General features: G+C 37.5%; 1 protein-coding gene across 1 annotated transcript in view; it reads left to right on the forward strand.

Moving 5' to 3' along the window:
• DOK6 (docking protein 6) overlaps positions 1-23,956 on the forward strand; it is a 236,143-nt gene that overhangs the window by 142,963 nt on the left and 69,224 nt on the right. The window contains 1 exon segment of the mRNA XM_030494069.1: positions 5,920-6,109. Coding sequence (XP_030349929.1) covers positions 5,920-6,109 — 190 coding nt within the window.

Raw genomic sequence — 23,956 nt, forward strand, 5'->3', positions numbered from 1 at the left:
TTACTTCCTTTGTAAAGATTTCCTCTTTTTCATAACATTTGCTTTACTCTCCTTTTTTATTTAAAAATATTCCACAGTACAGCAGTCTCGCTTTCTGGGTTTTAATTGAAAGACACTCGTTAATATCTGTTAGTAAAAATGTAGCTTTTCATAGTGAATAATGTCCTTGAATTCTCAGAAGAGGATTATGAGCTATTTCTTTATGCTACATATTGAGATTACAAGCCACAGCCAAAGCATAGAGACTTTGTAATTACTTTCACAAAGCTGGCTTGTTTTAGGGTATTTTCTAGACTCTGTAGAATCTCTGTTAGTGATTTATTACATAAAAGCATTTTGCTTGTTGTTTATTCATCTTCTGTTATCCTTAATACATTTTTATATTTTGGGTTTTGGCTGGGGTTTTTTTGTTTGTTTGTTTGTTTGTTTGTTTGTTGTTGTCGTTGTTGTTGTTGTTGGGTTTGGGTTTGGTTTCATTTTCATAAACAAACATAGCCAGCTTTATTCAGAAAAGAAAGGTGTTTACAGTTTTAATGGCTGGTTAATCCAGTGAGAGTTCAGATTCTTCTCTACCTTACTATTTATCAGTGAAACAATTTAAAATAATTTATTTATGGTATGCTTTATATTTTCATTGAGATGTTAATAGAAGTTTCCATACATTTTTAATGGAAGCAAAGCAGAAAAATTGTAAGCAAAGGAATAAAATTAATTCTGGAGTCCTGGTTCTTCACTGTGTAAAGCAGGACAGAATCATCCTCATGGACCTGACATATGAATGAACACAAAATGCTCTGACTTTAAGACTTAAAGCTCTCTTTCCACCTGAAAATTAGCCACAGATGGTCAGTAGCAGAAGTCTCAAAGATGGAGGATTTTTTTTCCCAGGTAGAAACTGAATGTTTGCTTTTAAACCCTCCCGTTACACAGACCCAACCAAGGTGCCTGCCTCCTCCTTAAGTGGTTTTTCCTTTCCATTAAAACTCAAATGAAACAAAGTATCTGGACTGCAAGATTACAATGTCATCTGGTCAGTTTTCTAACTGGGATGACTTAGGCAAAGGAATCCATGATAAAATGGTAGAACCGTTATCATTGGGCCTCACAGTCATTTTTTTCTTCCCCAGTACAGCTGGACTTGGAGCTGAAAGGCTGAGAGGTTTTTCAGAGTTGCTGCCAAGTCTCTGTTTCAGTCAATATGCTTGTTTTAATGCAGACTCTTGTGCTCCTGTGCTCTGGAAAGCGTTATTAAAGGTCATATTCTTGCCAACGCCCAAATGCTAAACACCTTTATGTGCTGAAAGTGTATGATGAAGTATTGCTCTGCTTATTCAAGGAGATGGGAAAGAGCAGTTATATTGAAAAATGTGGAATAATAAGTATAGCAATATATCAGCATTTTTTTTCTCATCCTGGCTCCCCCACTCCCTGAACTTTGCTCTCAGAGATTTTAGAGGAGGGAGGAGGATAGTGATGCTGAATGCTGAGGAACTGCATCTGCTCAGTTTCAGCCTTGTCTTGTCCAACAGGATAGCATCTACTTTTTTAGTGTCTTCCATCTCCCCATTTTCTGGGTCTCTCATTAAATTCTATTTACTTAATCTTACTATCCAGTGAATCACAGAATCATAGAATAGTTAGGGTTGGAAAGGTGAACTGTTATTATGTCATTATGCTCATATGCACGTGGTGTCTGATCCACAGAAAAGCAAAATATCTTGTTCGATGTGATTCAGAAGATCTGATGACAGAATTCAGCAGGGATTTCCAAATCTAGCTTTTGAGTGTTTGTTCTTGCCTGGATAAGTTTAAGGGCAAAACTTGCTACTAAAAATTGAGTGCTTGTATTACAGTTATCTAGATACCTCTTTTAAATATTTTCTGAAATGGAAAAATTGGACCTTGCATTCCTAAAATCATTTAATCTACACCTTTCCATGTCCTCAATTTCCCACTACTCAAAAGTATTAGTTTTTATTTCAAAAACAAATATATCCATCCTCAATCTTCTCCAACACGTACATTTATACACTTGCTTTTCTTGCTAATTTGAGTCAGTTCCAAGTGTACTACGTTTTGCCCTGCAGTTAATGTTCAGTTTAATCAGACATACTTTCTTTAATCCATGACACTTCACCTTAGACACTGACCTCCCAAAGTCAGCAAATGTCTCCTGACAGTTTGAGGATACCATATGTCCTGAATACCCTTCATGCAATAATATCCTCAAACACTTCAGAGAACTTGAGCATTTCATGAGTATCCTGGTAATTTCTAAACCAAGTTGAAATATGCTGTACCTTCAAAACAACAGTTTAATGTTTACTTCAGAAAACAATTGTACCTTTCCGTTTTCTCTGCTGTCTGAGGCACTCTGTCACTGAAGACATGGAAAGGGAGAGATTTCTGTTCTCATATGGTAGCACCGTTCCCCCATAGACATACTGTGTGATTTCATGTAATGTAAAAGAGAACCAACTGATATGTCAGTCATCTGCACCGTCGTTTCAAATAGAGGAGGTGAGTAACCGTGAGTAACAGCATGACAATGCAAAAGTAGAGTCTAATATATGATAACAGCATACCTGCATAGCTCCTAGGCATTTTTGCATAACCATCATGACACACGGATACTGAAAAAGGGCATATATATATATAAAATACCATTGTGAAGTATAACTTACCATGTTCTCTACCTTTCCCTTCCCAATGTACTCATTGACCCATAATCCCATGTGTGAGTCCTTGCATTTACTTTAGTAGGTGTTTGGTTAGAGTTCTGCCCAGTGCACTCCTCTGAGGGTTAGGGGAAATTCTTTGCAGTGATCTTAGAAGCACCTGCTAATCTATTTGTGCTGTGTGTCAGATGGCTTTTACAAAACATTAGGAGTTTCATGTTTTGGACCTTAGTCATAAAATGAAACTTTTAGGGCAAACAACCATTAGTGTGATTAATGAGAATTAGAGCCTGGGAGAAGAAGTTGAATGGCTATGAGACCGGATGAATCAATTGGAGAGTCATTAATAGGACAAAATTAAATTGACTGAAACAGAATAGCATTGGGGATGACAAGTTTACTTCTGGCTATGCAAGGCAGCGATTCTTACTGCTCATGAGCAGTTTCATGCCTCCATTAATTCCTCAGCCAAACTTCTGCTACTATATTCTCTCTCTCTCATATGCACATTTCTAACATATTTTATATTAATGCACTTATTTGTACTATCTTCACTTTCCTGCCTGATCAATTTGGTGGCCTTCTATGATGGAGCCACGGAACTGATGGACAGCGGCAGAGCAGTTGACGTCATCTACCTGGACTTGTGCAAAGCGTTCGACACTGTCCCGCATGACATCCTTGTCTCTAAATTGGAGAGACATCGATTTGATAGATGGACCACTCAGTGGATAAAAAACTGGCTCAATGGCCGCACGCAAAGAGTTGTGGTAAATGGTTCGATGTCCAGTTGGAAACCTGTAACTAGTGGTGTCCCTCAGGGATCGGTGTTGGGACCGGTCCTGTTCAACATCTTTATCGGTGACATGGACAGTGGGATTGAGTGCGCCCTCAGCAAGTTTGCCGACGACACCAAGCTGTGTGGTTCGGTTGATACGCTGGAGGGAAGGGATGCCATCCAAAGGGACCTTGACACGCTTGTGAGGTGGGCCGATGCCAACCTTATGAAGTTTAACCAAGCCAAGTGTAAGGTCCTACACCTGGGTCAGGGCAATCCCAGGCACAGCTAGAGGTTGGGCAGAGAAGAGATTCAGAGCAGCCCTGCAGAGAAGGACTTGGGGGTGTTGGTTGACGAGAAGCTTAACATGAGCCGGCAGTGTGCGCTTGCAGCCCAGAAAGCCAACCGTATCCTGGGCTGCATCAAAAGAAGCATGACCAGCAGGTCAAAGGAGGTGATCCTGCCCCTCTACTCTGCTCTCGTGACACCTCACTTGGAGTACTGTGTACAGTTCTGGTGTCCTCAACCTAAATAGGACATGGAGCTGTTGGAGCGAGTCCAGAGGAGGGCCACGAAGATGATAAGAGGGCTGGAGCACCTCCCGTATGAAGACAGGCTGAGAGAGTTGGGGCTGTTCAGCCTGGAGAAGAGAAGGCTGTGTGGAGACCTCATAGCAGCCTTCCAGTATCTGAAGGGGGCCTATAAGGATGCTGGGTAGGGACTCTTCCTTAGGGACTGTAGTGGTAGGACAAGGGGTAATGGCTTCAAACTTAAACAGGGGAAGTTTAGATTAGATATAAGGAAGAAGTTCTTTACAGTGAGGGTGGTGAAGCACTGAAATGCGTTGCCCAGGGAGGTTGTGAATGCCCCATCCGTGGTGGTGTTCAAGGCCAGGTTGGACAGAGCCTTGGACCACATGGTTTAGGGCAAGGTGTCCCTGCGCATGGCAGGGGGGTTGGAACTAGATGATTTTAAGGTCCTTTCCAACCCTTACCATTCTATGATTCTATGATTCTATGATTCTGTTTGTCAGAAAAGTATGTATATATATATATATGAAATGTTTAAAAAATAGAGGCATAATATTTGTGGTATTGAATGTCAAACACTATGGGAAGCTACATCGAATTTTGACTGTTATGATAAATTTCTCTCACTTTATTCCTCTTCTGCTTACTTTAAATTCCTTCCTAAATTTTATGAGGATACCATGAGGAAATTCAGTGCAAATGGCGGTATAAAAATGTTCCACACCAGGCTGTAATTCATTTGTTGGGTAGTTAGAGACAATTCTCATCAGGTATCCCTTTACAGGACATTTTCCCAGCACTGGTTATTGAGTGAGCATTGCACTGGCTCATACTTTAAATCTTTCTTAACTTCTTTGTCAACACCCTTCAGTGCAGTAGCATTAACATTTTGCATTTGCATCTTATTTCAAAAAGGAAAGAAAATTGTGAGAGGAAGTTGTGAATCAGCTGCAATCTCCCATATTATGCTATTTAGCCCCTAAGATCTCAGTGCCTTTAGAGTTAAAATATAGGCTAACACTTCCAACTCTACAACCTGAAATTTAACTGACATTTTCCTTCTTCATAGAGGCAACCTACACAAACATTAGTTATTCCTCAAAGAAAATTGCATTTTTATTTAAAATTCTGCTGCTATTGCTGTAGTTTAATTCTTTCCATATGAGTTAATGATAGTTTACATCATCTTGGGTTTTTTCCTTTTTTTCCTTTTTTTTAAGGATACTTTTTGCATTGCTTGTTAAATCAGATACAATTCAGGCACTTCAGAAAATTGTTAGTGCCCTTTGCCTCTTACTGCAATGAGCGCACTTTGCAGTAAAAGAGCAGCTGATAGCAGTTGATGTCATGACCATGATAATATATCATGTTGAATCAGACTTTTCAAGAAAGCAACAGATTATTTAAAATGCTGTTAATTTGACAGATGATAATGACTTGGCAAATAAATAGAAATTGAACACAAAGAACATAATTATTAACAAGCCTTGTTAAGTAAACCTGGGTTTGCAATTTTAAGTACAGGCTTTCTAAGGGGCAATGGTTGTACGTACGTGTTTTGTCAAGATACCTGTAGTTCTATTCTTTGAGAGAGGAATCTCTGTCAGAGTTCAAGTCATTGTGAATTTTGATTTGCAAAGAGTTGTGGACCTTAATGTGAGGAAAAAGGACTTCAGTAAGTTGCTGGGGACATATGTCAGGGGGACATATTCAGATCATCTGTGAAAGATGTTTCAGTCTTACTCCTCCAATGTACACTAGCAAGGCTTCTTCAACATCAGTGGATCCTCTCCTCCGGTCAAAGATAGAAGTTGGACCTTGATTTTTGAACCACCAGTACCTAACAACATCTTTTTTTTTTCTTTTTTTTTTTTCCCAGTATAAAATCTTGCTTTAACTGGCCATGCCTTATTCTATGTTTGTTTTTTTGCAGAACGATTCAACGTATATCTTATGCCTACACCAAATTTAGATATCTATGGGGAATGTACGATGCAGATCACACATGAAAACATCTATCTCTGGGACATCCACAATGCCAAGGTCAAGCTGGTCATGTGGCCTCTGAGCTCTTTGAGGAGATACGGACGTGACTCAACATGGTTCACATTTGAGTCTGGAAGGTAAGACTTAATGAGAAGCAGCAAGAAGAAATAATCAGTGATTTTTGAGAAGCAGTCTGATAAGTTAGATTAGCCTTTCATTATAAAGAAAGATGAAATACATAGCCTTTCCATTGACTTTAGTTTGTTGAATATTGCCTTTCAATATATTCAACCCAGTGTTTGAAATAAATGTCAGTATATCTTACGTTTAAAATGAGCTTAAGCTTCCTCTGACTTTCATATAACTGCAGTTGAATTGTCATTCTAAAGGTTTATGAGTCTCACTGTGCTTAAACACTAGTGTGGTATAATTTGAGTATTTTTGATGTAGAATAAACTAATTTTGGATCATGAAAAAGGCTCATCACACAGTATGAATGGAATAACTTTCATTACGATAGTTATTACTCTTTTTGGATGTTCTTGATGAGTGATCGCCACCCTGGAGTATAATTGCAAGGGGGAGCACAGAGAACACTGTGAACTCATAAAAAGGCTAGCTCTTTTTTCTGCCTGCAGTTTTAATCCTCATTGCCATTTCCATCCTCAGATCAGTTTTAAATGTCCATAGAGCTCTGTTTTGCCTCCCTTGCATATCTTTTTAATGCATTTCATATTTTGCCATTAGATCCACTGCCTTCCATATGAGACACTGCATGTCTGCGCAGAAATTACTCTGCATTTATCTCTGTGTTTGGTGATGTTTCATCTTATATTTCATGGTTCTAGACTCTACTAAGTTTGTCATACTCCCTTATGCGGAGCCTGAATTTTCTGAAGCAATCTGAAATCGCAAGTGTCTCTTCACTCTTGGGTTAGCCACGCAATCTTTATATGCATTTTGCTGTGTGCTTATTCAATTAACAAACATTCACAAAAGTACAGTTGGTAATCTCAGACAAAAGCATGGATCAATTCAACCCTACAGCCTAAGGAGGTAATGACCAAAATTCCACTGCAATTTCTTATAGATGGAGTTACCACTTAACTTGTAACTCTATATCCAGAGTGATGTCACCGGAGCACTTTGGTGCTCTGCTGCTTTTCTGTGATGACTTCATCATTAAAAACCATATTGTCCTGGGTTCGACTGTAGCAGTCACTTTTCTCCTTCTTAGTAGCTGGTGCAGTACTGTGTTTTCGACTTTAGCCTGAGAACAGTGCTGATAACACACTGACTTTTCTAGTTGTTGCTAAGTAATGTTTACTCCAATCAAGGACTTTCTCAGTCTCACTCTCTACCAGTGAGGAGGCGTATGGGAAGCCGGGAGGAAGCAGAGACAGGACACCTAACCCAAATTAGCCAAAGGCGTGTTCCATACCACACCACATCATGCCCAGTATATAAACTGGGGGGAGTTACCCGGAAGGCCCAGATCGCTTCTCGTGTCGGGCTGGGTATCAGTCGGCGGGTGGTGAGCAATTGTATCCTCTCCCCTTGTTATTTCCCTTATCATTATTATTATTGGTGGTAGCAGTAGTAGTTTTGTATTATACCTTAGTTACTGGACTGTTCTTACCTCAACCTGTGGGAGTTACATTCTTTCAATTCTCCTCCCCATCTCTCCGGGAGTGGGGGGAGAAAGAAGGGAGGGAGTGATCAAGCGGCTGCATGGTTCTACGTTACCGGCTGGGCTTAAACCACAACACATATAAACATCACTACTTTTTTATTATTTAATAATTTTTTACTAAAAAATAGCAATGTCTGACCCATATTTCAACTTAATTTCAATTATTATACTGTGGGGCTCATTCAAATGTACAGTTTTAGCAAGAATAATTTACTAAATCATTCCTTCACCTAATCCTCAAACTACCTCATGTGAAACTAGTTCAAGTAACATACCTACACAATACCAGAAAGCAAGTAAAATGCCAAAACCACTGCCTGAAAACCACCATATTATTCTGGGGAAAACAAAGCAAGCAAGCAAAGAAGTAAAACCCCTAAGATTAACTTCATCCTATTCTTTGTGAATAAACTATTCATTTGATTCTTTGGCTAAATTTGTATTTGCAAGTATGCATTTTATTTAAGGGGAAGAGGTTATTTTTGCATAAAAAGGTAATGCTTGAAGACTGACTAATGTTTCTTATTCAGAGTAATATATCTGTCTGTGAGTAGTCCCACTTTTTTTAATTGATTCTGAAGGAAACTATCTTCAGAAATGCAAATCATTGTTAACTAAAATTAAGCTGGTAAAACTGATTCAAATTAGTCACTTAAAGGTGATTTCATATACATGTCTCAAAGTGTGTGTCATTCTCTATAGTGTTTTAATTATGAAAAAAGTCATACTATATCATAGTGAAATTCTTTTTTTACAAGATAGTTGCCTTCTGTACTGCTTTATTTTTATTTATGTCACATCAATACTAACAAACTATACATAATGATTGTATGCATTCAAGTAAAAATGTGACTTTTATGCTCTGCTTTTTCAAGGCCTCCTACAGTATTTTAATTCCATACTAGTATCTGAATATCCTCTTCCACTACAATCCATGGACCATGCAACCTGGTGAAAATTGGATTGTTTTCCTGTATTTTATTCCTCCCTTTTGCTTGGTTGGGAGTGCTTTATCCATCTAATTTGGAAATGCATAAAGACTACATTTAGACTGACAGAAGAATGTAGAGGTAAAGAATTGGACTAGAGAAAAGCCAGTATCTTCAATAACATCTGAAGACTATATAGGCCAATGCTAATGCTTATTTTGAAATCTTGTTGATTTGTTTGGGGTTACATTTTTATTTTTTAATCAGCATCTTTCTCATCTTTCTAAACATGATTTTCTCTGTCCTTCATCTGCTAGTTTCTTAATACAGTAAATTCCTGATGCAATGCTATCTTATCAGAAGTTTGAAGCACTCATCAATGTTTTATGAGAATGTTATGCAGTAAACTGTAGTTGCTTTAATTTTTCCTAAGGCTTAAATATTAAATGTAGACAATTGCTTTTAAAGAAATATTTTTAATAGGTTCTTATTTTTTGGCTTAGTTTTAGTTGCTATGCACTATATGTGTATGAGGTTTGCATGAACATTAAGAGTTCAGTTTTTATATATTTCTTATCCATCCTCAGGTTTGGAAATTACTTTTGTTTGAGAAAATAAATCCCTCCCATTAAAATAATTGATGTATTCTGTCCATGGACATATTTGCAAAGAGATAATATGATAATATAATGATACAAATTGAGCCTTCTTGACAATTAAATTTATCTTTTAATAAATATATCAACTTCGCGTTTAAAGGGAATATGGACTCCAATGTATAAAACTTAAACTGTTCACTTGTCTAATGAAATATAACAGCTACGTAGATTTGGAGGATGTCATTTATCCTCCTGTGGGAGGAACGAACACAATATCTTTTAAACTACCCAGATTTTTTCTATTTAGTTTGTGCACTGAAGCAGAGTTAGTAAAGTATGTAAATTTGCACTACCTATGGAAGTAGACCCATCCTTTTTTTCATTATTTAGTGGACCAGTGAAAGTAATATTTCTTTCACATTGATTTACTCAATTTGTGTTCTTCCTCTATCCAAACTCTGCCAAGATTTGGGAAAGCACAGTTTTGTGTGGCTTAGTTCACGCTGGTGGAGAGATTCTCATTATTTAAAGTACCTGATTAGGGCTAACCCCGTGCGATCTATCCATCAATCAGAAAATAGTAATTCACAACTCCATTAGGCACTACAATAGCTTTGTACTGATTAATACTGTGCACCTAACACAGTGAATTCCACAGTATTTCAGAGCACCTGAGGTAGGAGCCTAACGTTTAGTTTTCCAAGAGCTAGGCTTTCTGCCTGACCAGCTTTAGATTGGCCTGGAGAATTGTGCTGGCTTTGGCTGAGATAATTTTCTTCATAGTAGCTAGTATGGGGCTATGTTTTGAATTAGTGCTGGAAACAGCACTGATTGATAACACAGGGATATTTTTGTTACTGCTGAGCAGTGCTGACACAGAGTTAATGCCTTTTCTGCTGCTCACCTCACCCCACCAACAAGTAGGCTGGGGGTGCACAAGTTGGAAGGGGACACAGCTGGGACAGTTGACTCTAACTGGCCAAAGGGGTATCCCATACCATATGGCATCATGCTCAGCAATGAATCTGGGGAAAGAAGGAAGAAGGGGATGTTCCGAGCGATGGCGTTTGTCTTCCCAAGTAACTGTTACAGGTGATGGAGCCCTGCTTTCTGAGGGATGGCTGAACACCTGCCTGCCATTGGGAAGTGGTGAATGAATTCCTTGTTGTGCTTTGCTTGCGCTCGCAGCTTTTGCTTTGCCTATTAAACTGTCTTTATCTCAACCCACGAGTTTTCTCACTTTTACCCTTCTCATTCTCTCCCCCATCCCACTGAGTGGGAGTGAGTGAGCAGCTGCGTGGTGCTTAGTTGCCAGCTGGGGTTAAACCATGACAGCAGTTTTAATGTTGAATCATCAGTGAGTCAACAGGATTTCCTTAATTTACGGACATGGGTAATGTGTTCAGACACCTCATTCTCATTATTTAGGGTATTGGATATGTTGGACATGCTGTGCCTAAGAATGCAATTGATCTGCACAAGTGGACTTATTTCTCTTCAGACTTTTGGAACTGCTGCTCCACATATGTGGGTATTAGTTCCTGACTGTCTCTGATTTTAAACCCCTGAAATGGGAAGTGTGCTCTTTATGGAACTACCCACCTAACTGTCCAGATGAAGGTACTGTAAATTTGCACTGGATTGCATTAATTGTATGCAGTACAAGAAACATGCCAGAAAAGTAGTAAAACAGGTACGGATGAAATATCTCATAGCCAAGATCAGGTGTGAAGACAGTGTTTTCAGACTCCTGCCAAAGTTACAGGATTCATTTTGCTGATGTTGTAAACCAGACAATCCATAATAAAGGCCATAAGCAATGTTTAAAATTCACTGCCTGGAACTGCAAAAGGCAGTTGTCCAAGCTTTGCTTTTAGCAAAACAATCTGACTGAGGCATAAGAGGAGACACCTAAGAATTCAGAATTGAGGCAATGAGAAAAATAAACACATACGGACTCTTTGTTCCTTTTGAAATGTTCTTTCTTTTGCTTTACTGCAATTCTGCCATTTAGGTTAAACAATATTTTCTATGTATGGAAGCTGTCTGGTCAAGTCTATTAAGCACTGACTAGAAGTATATTAAAAAAAAAAAAAAGTCAAGTTGAAATCTAGTTAAACACGGTGAGAAAACACAATTGGGGGATGGGCTGTGGAAACCCCAGCCAAACCTTGTCAAATACTGTCAGTTTTCCTGCTGAGTAGAATGTGGAGTCAGTAGGTTTGTTCTTGGAGTTTCAAGAACAGCAGCCGCAAATGCCTGACATGCTCTCTTTGCTAAAATATATTTTCTTATGTGTTGTAGACAAGACGTTGAAATTTGAACATTTTCTGGTATTGCCAAGTTTATTTATGCTGTGCATTCAGAGACACCCATTGAACCATACTAGACTATCCCTTCATTTGCCTTTGATTTTGTTTTTTTAGTTCATCAAAGAAAACCCTAATTGAAATGTGGTATTCTCTGTCATTTCAAGACCTGGAATCTTTATTTGGTTGAGAAAAATATTAATATCAATCATTGCAGAGTGGTGACATGAGAATTTCTTAGGGGTTTTTTTTCCCCTTTATGATACCCAAGACTGACATACTTATTTTCTAAGTGGTAGATACATAGATGCTCCACTAGATGCAGAAAGTTTAAGTGTTTGCTTCAGGCACTACATCTGACTGAAAATCTTTCATTCATCTGTCAGTCTTTTGTGGCAATTTTTGGTGTTAATATGAAATTTATTAGTCAATTAACTCTGAAAGTTAAGATACAGAAAACATCCTCTTTTTTCCTTTATGTGGGGAGAGGTCCCTTCTGCATGTGCTTCATGAGACAGTTGTTCTGGGACTTCATACACTGATGTAGGTATCAACTCAGGTCTATACCTGCCTGAAGAAAAGCCTTCAATTCCTGATTGCTGGTGGATTATCTAAATTAAGATTATCATGGATTTATTATCTAATTATAAATCATATATTATAAATTATTCTAAATAACATTATAAACATAAGCTTGTAGTAGAATTTGTAAGTCACTTTGGGTTGAGCAGCAGTATGAACACCCATGTGCAGATGTATATATATCTGAAATAAACAGTTATTTCACATAAGCATTTGCTCAGAGCTCTCAGTATCCCACACTTAATAGTTAAGTTTTTAGGATCTTTTTCTTCTTTCAGACTTTTGTTAATTAAAAAAAAGCCTAATTACCCAGGATGTGAATTTTCTGATCTGTTTTCTCCACTGCCTCTTCTCTTCTTTCCCATACTTTCCCCAAGGAATATGTTTTGCTAAAATCTGAAAATAACTTCAAAAAAAAAAAAACAAAAAAACCCAGGAATCTCTTGTATGTATCCTCCCCTTGTTTTTTTCTCAGTAATCACATAACTCCAATTTTAGGAAAAGTGTCATTTTTACCACTGAAAAGGTTTAATTAGTTCCTGGTATTTAGCAGTGCCAAGGTTGTACTGTAATATGTTGTAATTGTATTTCCATTCCTACTTTTTTTCCATTCCAACTTCATTCCAACTCTCAATTTGCCTTCTGCCAAATTCCTGACCTGGAATAAGTTGTGTTAGTCATCTGATTCACTTAAACCCTACTTAAAAATGAGTTGCATGTTTAACTCATCTACAGGACTCAATCTGGTTTAGATCATGGTACCTAATCTAAAAGCTCTTTTACAAGCGGAAGCTAATAGAGCTCATTCTAGGTGATTTACAAAGTGCTCATTGCATTTTCTCTCTGCCAAGGCTCCTATCCGACTGCTCTAGCATTTGGTTCCACCAAAACTCACATAACAATGAAATTCTTCACAGTATATCTGAACATGGCAAAGAGAGAGAAGGGTTTATATACAACCTTCTTCATCCTAATTTCTATTATTTTACCTTCTGCATTTTTTTCATCCCTGTTTGGAAAATTCAGCCATGATATACACACCTGCAAAAGATTTTCTTCAACTGTCAAAGAATGCCTGAACCATTACACTTTGCTGTGAAAGCTATAATTTTGATGAGAAAAATAACAGCATCTCAAAAAAGACAATATATTGAAATAATAAAGTTACATTTATTAAGCTAGAATTAATCAGAAATAGATCAAGTCTGTGACTCCTAGGACAGAGCAGCAAACTCCACAGCTGAATTTTTATAACATTGTCATGAACAAATTTATAAATACTAAATTGATCGGAATGAGCACATCACTAATTTATTAATTCACCATTGCGTAGCCAGTAAATTTCCTGGTGAATTTGTACTGAATTAAACATATGCAGTTGAAAGACAGTCACCTAAAGTTTGTCCCGTTAACACAGAAGACATGTAACTCAGAAGTGAAGCCATAATCTCAATGGTGTCTATAGAAGTGATTCATATTTGCATCTTTTACAGCACAGAGGGTGCAGCATGAGTTTTCAGCTGATCACTAGATATCTAGTGTCATTGGCCTAATTCAAATATTACAAAGCTTTTTAATGAAATTGCTAAGAATTGTATTGCGTTTGCCTAATGTATCAGCGGACAGCATGTTATGTTCCTTCTGATGATCCTGAGATAACATGAACTGTGCATTTCAGCTGAAGTACACAATTTGCCTGCTCCCTTCGTAGCACAGTTGTACGTCATAATCAAAATAAGACTTGTTTTATTATATTTTGAGACCAGCTGCCATTTTGCCTTCAGATGGCTTTACATCCATGCTTGAGCCCAGAAGATTTGTTATTTACTAACCATATTCTAATTCTTTTCCATGCATATGTTCTGCTGTAAGCATGCATCGTTGGATTAATATTCCTGATGCTAAATGTGATTAATGAGGTTATTGCTGTGTAATGTATGAGCAGAGAAGAAGCAGATGAAATAATTCATACATTCTAAATCACATTAGGACTCGCTTATTGTTTCAACTCTACATTTTAACCTTTGAACTCAGCACTGAGCAATAGCAATAATTAATCTCATGTGGCAGTTCTGAATAACCTGTCCCAACAGCAGGTTCTTTTCTCTCCAGGAGTCAAAATAACATAATAACATTTAACCTTCTCCCTCAAAATATGGGAAGACTGAAAGCTCTCAGATTTGAAAGGAAAAACAATAAATAAAAAGGCCCCATTTAAACAAATCAACAGCAAAACTCAGAAACACATATATACAAAATATGTAATGAATTTTTCTATATACTTGTTTTTTTGTTTAAATAGCATTTACAATAAGAGTCAGGGTGTCTATTTTAGCACATAAATACTGTTGCATATCTCCTCCAGCAAGCCTATTTGCATGAGCTGATTAAAAATGCTGAAACTGGTCACCTAATTATCTATGCAGACAGTAGAAGAGTGTTAAACGCTTCACAAGGGCAATCCAGAAGGCCACATTTTGCACAGGGAACCACCTAGCCAGCAAGCATGCTAAGCACGAATAAATCCTCCTTTTCTTCAAAGCTTATAAATGTAATATCATCAGTTGAGGAGGAGGTTTGGAATATCCTCTGCACTCAGGTTATGTACTGTACAGACATAGAAGGAAGTAATCAAAATACAAAGGCTGGAATTTGCCCAACAAAAGAGCCTTACTCATGAATATGTAGGAACTGTGCAAACCCCTGTTTACACATACACACGTGGTGTATTATGCAGAAGCATAAAGGAGCACAGTTTTAAATGTTTCTAGGCTTTATTTGTTGTCAGGAACTCTTGTTCCTCCGCTTCAGCTGGCACATAGGTTTATCTAAACACCATTTTAGTGTCTGAATGGTTATCTCTTGCGTGTCACGTGAGAAATTGAAGTGGAAGTTTTATTTTTCTCTCAGTCTTTGGACTTGGTTATACTGGAATCAAGTTGAGTATAGCATGACTGCCAGTCACTACTCGTGAGCTGAAAAGGCTGCTTTAGCAGGCGTGTCTTGGGAGGATTCGTAGAATCATAAGGTCATAGAATGGCAGGGTTATAAGCGACCTTAAAGATCATCTAGTTCCGACCCCCTTGCCATGGGCAGGGACACCTTCCACTAAACCAGGTTGCTCAAAGCCCCATCCAACCTGGCCTTGAACACTGCCAGGGATGGGGCAGCCACAACTTCTCTGGGCAACCTGTGTCAGTGTCTCACCATCCTCATAATGAAGAATGTTTTCTTACTATCTAACTTAAATCTCCCCTCTGTCAGCTTAAAGCCATTGCCCCTTGTCCTGTCATTAGATGGCCTTACAAAAAGTCACTCTTCAGATTTCTTGTAGGCCCCCTTTAGGTATTGGAAGGCTGCTTTAAGGTCTCTCTGAGCCTTCTCTTCTCCAGGCTGAAAAAGCCCAACTGCCTCAGCCTGTCTTCATAAGAGAGGTGCTCCAGCCCTCCGATCATCTTCTTGGCCCTCCTCTGGACTCATTTAAGCAGTTCCGCATCCCTCTTGTGTTGGGGGCCCCAGATCTGAATGCAGTACTCCAGATGGGGTCTCATGAGAGCAGAGTAGATGGGGAGAATCATCTGCCTCGACCTGCTGGTCACACTCCTTTGGATGCAGCCTAATATCTGCCTAATTCCCTCTGTTCTTTCAGATAGCATTAGTTCATTGTTCTAACAAATAATAAACTCACTTATAAAATGCCCATTGACATCTTTTTGTTTAACTTTACGAAAATGTAGCTTTTCTGGAGGATAAGGGTGCCCAGTAACTTCTTTGCTTCACAAAGAGGTCAGTGAAGTCAGTTTGGCCTTTACTTTCATTCACTGATGTATAGAAGTTCCATAAATACTTCTGTATTCTGGATACAGTAATAGTGTGAGAACAAAAACTCTAGTGTGGAAATTTCCATGGTGATTCTTTTTTTTCAGTAGCTGTATTCTGGCTTTTCATTAGCAATTGAACATCATTACCAACAGAGCTTTATATATATATGTATATTATAGATACGTATTTCCAAACATATATATATTCCAAATTTACATATTGGTTTCAGTGCACACATGACTGTGTTGGAAGATATGAGTAACTGTTACTTACTTTTTAATATCTTTTTCTTTTGTTTTAGTGTTTTACAAATTTTGTTTGCAAAACTCAGTAATCATGAAAGTAATGATTATTTTCATCCATTAACTTCATTAATTTCATTAATTTTGACAGTAAGTAGAAAAAATCTACTCTTCTGTAAAAAGCTGTAGATAAACAAAATCAAGACAATAGTATTGAAAGTAAATTAATGAGGAGCTTGCATTCACTGGCTTTTTGTGTTAAAATGACAAACCAGGGAATACCTGGGATATTTTTAAAACATGCTAAAAAGCTCTTGTCACATAGGGGAGATGGAGAGCACTTTACCGGCAGTGCCTATTCAGTAGCATTCTGGAAGGGTCAGACTATTTTAGAGGTGTGTTTGACTGGTCCCACACGCTCCTATAATCTTCCTCTTATTTATAAGGTACCGAAGGAAGGTTTGTCCCTTAGCTCCTGTTAGAGGAAATGCTATTAGCTACCATGTCCCTCCTAATAGAATTTTTTTGCCATCACAGTAAGTTATTACTATCATCGCACTATTAATAATGCTGTACTCTGTGGTGTGTGATTTATTTCTGCTGTGAGTAGTCATTTGTCACATATTTTCCAAAAGCTTCCATCTTATTAGAAAGAGGGGAAGGAGAGGTAGCATCTAATGGAATCCCTCAATCTCAGTGACTCCAAACATCGTTTGATCTTTCTGACTTTTTGGAATAAAACTGAGTACTGTGCTATAATTCACTGAGATGCTTCATCTACTTGATTATCCTGTCAGTGGCCAAAAAGTCAAATATAACATTGTACTCGCATGGCTTGCTTGAACCAGATTTTACACACAGATTTTCACTTTTTTTCACTTTTTCTTTTTTTTTTTTTTCAATTCTCCATCCAACTTGGAAAATACTCATCTTTTAAAATGATACTTTGAATGATCCCTAATACGCTTTCTGAAAACAGTATTTTGGTTTGAATGACAGAAGAGATTTTATTTTCCTGAAATCTGTGCTATTATGGCTGAGATATCATCAAATTGATTATCAAACTAAATAAAAATTATCATCACTTACTATAAAACTGCATTTATTAGTATGCAGCATTTAAAACCTCAAAAAAATATGAACTATCTGACCATAAGTATCATTTACTGTTAGGAATGGGAGTGAAGGGCAGAAAATTTTATCATCTAGGTGATGATTCAGTGGAGATTCCCGAAGTTCTTTGAGATGATGACTGAGAGTGCCAGAGTTTTATTTAATGAAAGAACAGGTTGGATCATCGATATTCCTGGTGACTTACTTCTCTAAGAGTACTGTCACTGTCACCAGAGAGTAAAGAGTGACAGCAGCGATGCAAACCAACACTGGTCTGGAGAGGACCAGAGCTTGAGTGTGCTAAAGCTGTTTTGCACGCATATTGGACAGCATGTGGACCAGCTTGCTGGGACTAAAGGAATCTCAATAGACGGATGAAAATAGAAAGGAAGGTCAGCAGGGTTGGGAGGGAAGAATGGGCTAAGCACATGGAATAGGAAGAGATAGGAATGTGGTGGTGAAATACATGGGCTGGTAAAACAGAAACAAAAGGTAGCTGGTTTTCTGATGGAACACTTTAGCAGCTTTTAGAATATGTATAACATTTTACGAACAGCATCTTATCAGAAAGAGTGGAAGATTTGAACAAAAAGTAGCAGTAAGAGGTTGGCCAGGATAAGTGCTTGTTATTGACAGATGTTGACACCACCATCTCAAATATGCATTTCACAGGTACTTTGCCTTTTTATAGGAGGCTTCTTTAAGCTTTTTTGAACCAATTTCTCAGAGGGAAAAAAAAGAAAAAATCAGTATGATTAGCTCTTGGTCTTAGAAGCACAGAAATTGAGGGCAGCCAAGAAAAAAGCGTTCAGTGCATGTGGAAGTAGTGTCCAATAGCTGGTAAAAAAGACCATCAGAGAAATTAGAGCAGAAATAGTAATTCACAGAAATAGAAACGTATATTAGCATTTGAGACTAATATTCAGTCTGTGATATGAAGGATGGTTATAACATGAATGGTCCAGAATGACAAAGTGGAGGAATACTTCAAAAGGCTTCTTAAATGTTACCTAGGATACTCAAAATGGTTTTATTACATGAAATAGCCACACACATGCCCAAGCTATTGTGTAATGTCCAGAGAAGGCATGGTCACCTTTTGCTGCGTAAGAAGCATAAACATCTATTACATATCATTTTGTGCATAAGGGATTTGTACCCTTTCTCTTCTGCCACCTATAGTGCTTCTTTTTTGGATATCCATATATAAATGTTTGATGAAGCCAGTAGGTCCTGCATCTATAGTTCATGGATTTTTTTAAACCTGGAATACATGATCATGGCCAGAAGGGATTGACACATTCCAGTGTTCAGAGCAGTTCCATGGCTGTTATAAATTTCTTACAAAAATATTACTAAGGCAGTGTAGAACTGTGGAGGCCTCAACTCTGAAATACTGAACTCGACGAGTAAGCTCCAGTGTCAGAGTAACTTGTTAGTGTTTTTTCACAGCAAAGGACAATTGCTTTTTTGATTTTGCTTTCTAACAATTCCCCAAGTTCCCTGGGAAAAGAGCAGGCTTGTGCTTTAAGATTTTATGCATTGCAGAAGATGCATTTAATACTTTTAGATTCTACTATTTCAAATTTGTTTTGCAGTCTGTTTTTCCCTCTTCTGGTTGACTTATGCATTTCTTGTCAATTACTAGCATCATGTGCTATACAGAAAACTGGTCTGAGGAAATATTTGCCTAGAACAGGTGGTGGCACATACACACAATAGCCATGGTTCTTACTATTCTTACTTAAATCTTTTTGTTTTAAGCAAACTCCTCACTAAAGATGGCATAACCCATGTCTTTATCTAGTACAGCACCATTAGTTTCACACAAGATTCATAATAGATATTCAACTAAGATAACCTAATCAGCATAACTAATTGCTGTTTATCAGAGGTGAAAATACACATTTATCAAAACATCAGAAAATGGTTGGCCATTGCATCCCATGAAGTTTTAGAGAAAAGATATTATATGAGATATTATAAGAAAGTATGCGGGGAGCACAAGTATGTAATTATAAACTGTAAATACTTTCTGCTAATTTTCCATCCTTTTGTATGCTTTTCCTGTCCTTTATTATTTCATATATGTGATTCTTTGTGATGATTTTGTTCTGCAGGACTCTCTATTTCTTTGTTTTTATGCACTTCTTTTATCCACTTGTACTTTTTCCTACCCGCTTACTTTTGTAATTGAAAGGAGTGCCTTTTTTTACATACAGAAATTTTGCAAAAAATATTTTGAGAGTCCTCAATACCTTATCAAGCTGCTACTTACCTGGACACCAACTACAATTAATTTTAACTATCAGGCTAATGAGAAATCCTTACAGAGAGTTTTCCCACTGCTGGAAGTACTTAACACAAGGATATCATATACACAATCAAAGCTGGAGTCAGAGATGTCAGGTGAATGCAGTGCAAGTTGTTTGATCCATAACAGAGCTGGTGCTGTTTGCAGTTGGGAGAACAGGGAAAATCTGTCTACTTTACTTCTGCCTGGCTTACGTCAAAAGAATAAAAGTTAAAGTAAGTGGGAGGGAAGTCATGTTTCCTCTGCAAATTACACAGCACATGTGGAAAACTGGTGGAAGTTAAATGAATATTTTATACTTGTGGTGCAGTCTGTATATTTTCTGCAATTAGTTTTGATGTTATGTTACTATTTCTCATCCAGATTTCCACTGAAGACATTATTTGACCACTTGTGTCTGTATACATGCTAGTTAAAGTTTAGACCAGAAATGGGGACTTCAATTAAGGTCTTCAGTTCTTACTGTCAGCAGCTGAGAAATACAGCACTTTTTAATTTATTTATTTTAATACAAGTCTCCGCCTTGTCTCATCCCTGGTGCTTTTGCCTGTGACAGGGGTTGCTGCTGTGGAAGGCTGCTCCTAAACTGGAGTTGACAACCTACCAGTTTTGAGATTAGTGTTGATGAATCCTTGGATATCATTAGCATAGGTTAATTACTCATTGGTGTATGTACATATCATGGTGAGTGTCTGGACAACCCTGTGTGCCCATAATATTTGCATATGACTTTCTAAAACTTCCTCTGTGGCCACAAAGTGGTCAAAGTAGTAGCTCTCATACCTTGAAGATGGAGAGAGTGACATTGAAAGGAAACAGCAATGTTTAAATCCCCATCACAAGAAAATCATACCTTATTGGAAGTTTCAGAGAGGAGAGGGGCTGACCATAAATGCTTTAAGTGACCAAAACTGTTATTGACGGTTCATTCCTGTTCAGCCCTCCAGAAATTTTCTGTCTTTAATTGGATATATTTTGATCGAAATGATCAAAATGCAGGAAACATCTTTTTCTTATGCTTGCTGTCAAAATAAAAGGGAGAGCAATTACACAACACAGCATCTGTCTGCATCATGTTATGTGCAACGTGTTTCCAATAACATTCAATACATAGATGACAGATTAATGAGGCATTATAGGACAAATACGCTTGTAGGTCATTTCAAATGTGGTCTCATGTTAAATTCTTAGTATCATATTGGTATGTGCAGATGCAAAACCTCTTTTTAGTTTAACTTTTAGGTTGAGCATGATCAATTACTCCAAATATTGGCACCTCTATAATAGTGTCCAATGGCGTAGCTTATAAGCACCCCAGGTTCCTCAAAGATGAAGTGAAATGAACAGATAAATTTATGCAAATTCGTTCATTAGCTGTTACTGTGCTAAAATCTGTTAATTGGCAGATGCCTTCTTCCAAACCTTGAGTAAGTTCAGAGTTGTCCACATAGTGTTCAGAATTAATTCACACTTAGCGAGTATCATCTGAGAGGGTTTCCATCCACACCACCTTGGGCAAAGAGTAGTCCTGAATGTAACTGACTTTAGGGCTCCAAAAGGGAGTTTGTTGTAGCAAGCAGTGATGTGCTGCCACAAGGCTTTTGTATTATTACACAACCTTTTATTTTAATTAAGAATGGTCTTACTTGGGTTTTATATCTAACATTTTTGTGTTTGTCAAAGTCAATGGTATTCATGTAGATTAATGGTGCTTCACCTGTGTTCTGCTAAATATGAACTGAGTAATATTTTTATGGGTTGTGTTTTTCTTCACTGGGGAATAACAGTTTTTCACAGGGTGCCAGATCTCCTGTAGCAAAAGTCTGTATTTAAATATGATCCCAGCTTCCAGGATTTGGAACTTATATCTCTCCCATTCAAAATAAGATGAAAATTAATAGCCAAACCATGATGAGTGTAAAGGTTTAATTAAAGAAAAATTTAGCTGTTCGTAGTCTTTTCAGTCTCCTTACTTTTTTGAGGCTAAGGTGTTTCATTGGTCTGTTTGTTGTACAGCCAATTGTAACTGCTGCTTCTGTGCTAAAATGATAATATAGAAGTTCTTGGTTTATCTTTCACAGAGCTGGTAAGAATAGATACTTGTCCAAGACACTGTTAAGTAGTATTTCGTCATTATCAGCAAGACCTGAATTTTACAAATTAACGGAACTAATTATCAAACAACATTTTCATGTTTGTTCTATTACTTAAACTCAGAAATGCAAATGTCTATTGTATTTAAGACCATGTCAACAATTGGGTTTATTGCCATCTCTTTAATAACTGATTTATTATTTTTTTTTAAGAAAATGTTAAGGGGTCCAAAAGTCTCCATAAATTGGGTTTTACATATACATATGCATTAATTACCTACACTGATTTCTTAAATAATATGAACTGAATACTGACACAAAAGGGTAATTTGCATGTGCAACCTAGAATCCTTCTTATAGGTGATAAAGCACAAACAACACAGTTCGATCTTCCTCATCAAAATGTCTAAGTCATGTTTTATGAAGCTAGTCTATAAGCAGAAAGGGATGAAAAATGTAGTTATAGTCATATTTGGGATTCAACTTCTTAGACTCCAGAATATTGCTTCTCTTATTGACTCTAGTTTAGTTTCGAAGACCTGGGAAGTAGAAAACGGAGCCTCTTCACAGCATATTTACTGTGCGGCTATATTTCATAATTACATGTTAATCTCTACATTCTACCTTGTATGCATGACTTCTGCTTTTTTATACCGTAGCGAGCATTGAGAATAATTTACTGCCTTTAAGTCTTCAGCACTAGTTACATTTATTCTGACATATAAAAGTAATTAGTATAAATAAAGACATTGTAATGAGAAGAGATGGAAAGTTTGGTAGCAACCATATAAAAGTGGTCTGAAATAAGTGTCTGAAGGAATGCTCCTTTTAATCAAAACTGAACCTCAGAAAAAATAAATACAATTTTTCCACTGTGTCTTATGATGGACAGGAACTAACTCCATGGAAATGATTTAGAGAATTACAGTTATAGTGGACAATCATTGATACAATCCAGAGAAAGACGTAGCTTGCTTTCTTCACTTCCATTGAGCAAAAAGTGGAAAGCCTCTGACATGCAGGAATCAGTGGCCCTGATATGCCTTACTCATCTAAATTTGCTATCACAGAGTGCAGCACAGAGGCGGCGATTCTAGAGGCAGCACAGGCAATGAGTAGAAAAAATATCCCAAGAGGCATAATTATCACTACTACTGTACAGAAATGTCTCCTATCTGACAAAACAAATAAAAGCATGTTTTCATGAGGAAATTTTTGTTTATATTATACCACTTAAATGGTCATTTGGTTTAGGCAGAAAAAGAAATCTTATCATGAAAAACCACTATTCTCACAAAACATCTCCCTTTTAGAGGAGATGCTTCTCTGTTTGTAAAGACTAGAAAAGAATAGTCATCAGACTGGCATGTCAGAGTTTTGTTGCTGCGACTGCAAATAATATTTTAAAGATGTGCAACTTGGAAAGTAATAAACTCCTCTAGAAGATATTGGAGCAGGACTCCTGGGTTCCTCTGAGTGATAGAATCCCAGCTACCTGGTAGCAAATCATCATCACTCATTTCCTTCTGAGAATTGAAAAATGTTGTCATAAGTGCAGCAGGAAAGCTGCTTTGGTGGCAAGAGGGATCCTTTAGTTCTTTTAGTTGAAAATGCTGAGGGTGACTTAAGACATACAAGATCTGACCTTGAACAAATCTTCAGGGCTAAGCTCCATGGCCAAGTTACTGAGCCATATCAGAGGTATGGTAATATTCCATGTTTCCTGTATCAGCTCAGCCTAAATTCAAGGAGATTCCACATGAAACAAAGCTGATTTAAGATTCAACACTGCTATCTATATTTCATGACCATGTGCAAGAACAGTGAAAAGTTAACCTACCTCAGCTGAAGAGCAATAACATGACAATAAATATTGTGGAGAAATGTCTATAGCCAGCAACTAGTAGATATCATGCATAATTACTTTTTCATGTATATTCTTGCCAGTAAATGCCATCGTTAAGGGAGGCAGGCAGATGCCACATATATGAGATAATTTTCATTATTTGCTTCTCAGATCATAAAATTGCCAGGACAACCATTCGACATTCCAGATAAAACTCTGAAATGCTGATGGCAAAGCATGGCAATCTAACTCGTTATTCACACAGGGGTTGAGTAACAGGCCACACTCAGTCTGTGTCTGCTGCTTCTAGATGTTGCCTTTTATATCGTTGCTGTACTTCATGTTGATGATCTTCATTCCCATTTCACAGATTTGTCAGAGGACATTTTCCCACTTTCACTGACCTTGCCCCAACTTTAGGTCTTTCTAACTTCTGCTGTCA

Source organism: Strigops habroptila, chromosome 1 (assembly GCF_004027225.2).
Source record: "Strigops habroptila isolate Jane chromosome 1, bStrHab1.2.pri, whole genome shotgun sequence".
Taxonomy (NCBI): Eukaryota; Metazoa; Chordata; class Aves; order Psittaciformes; family Psittacidae; genus Strigops; species Strigops habroptila.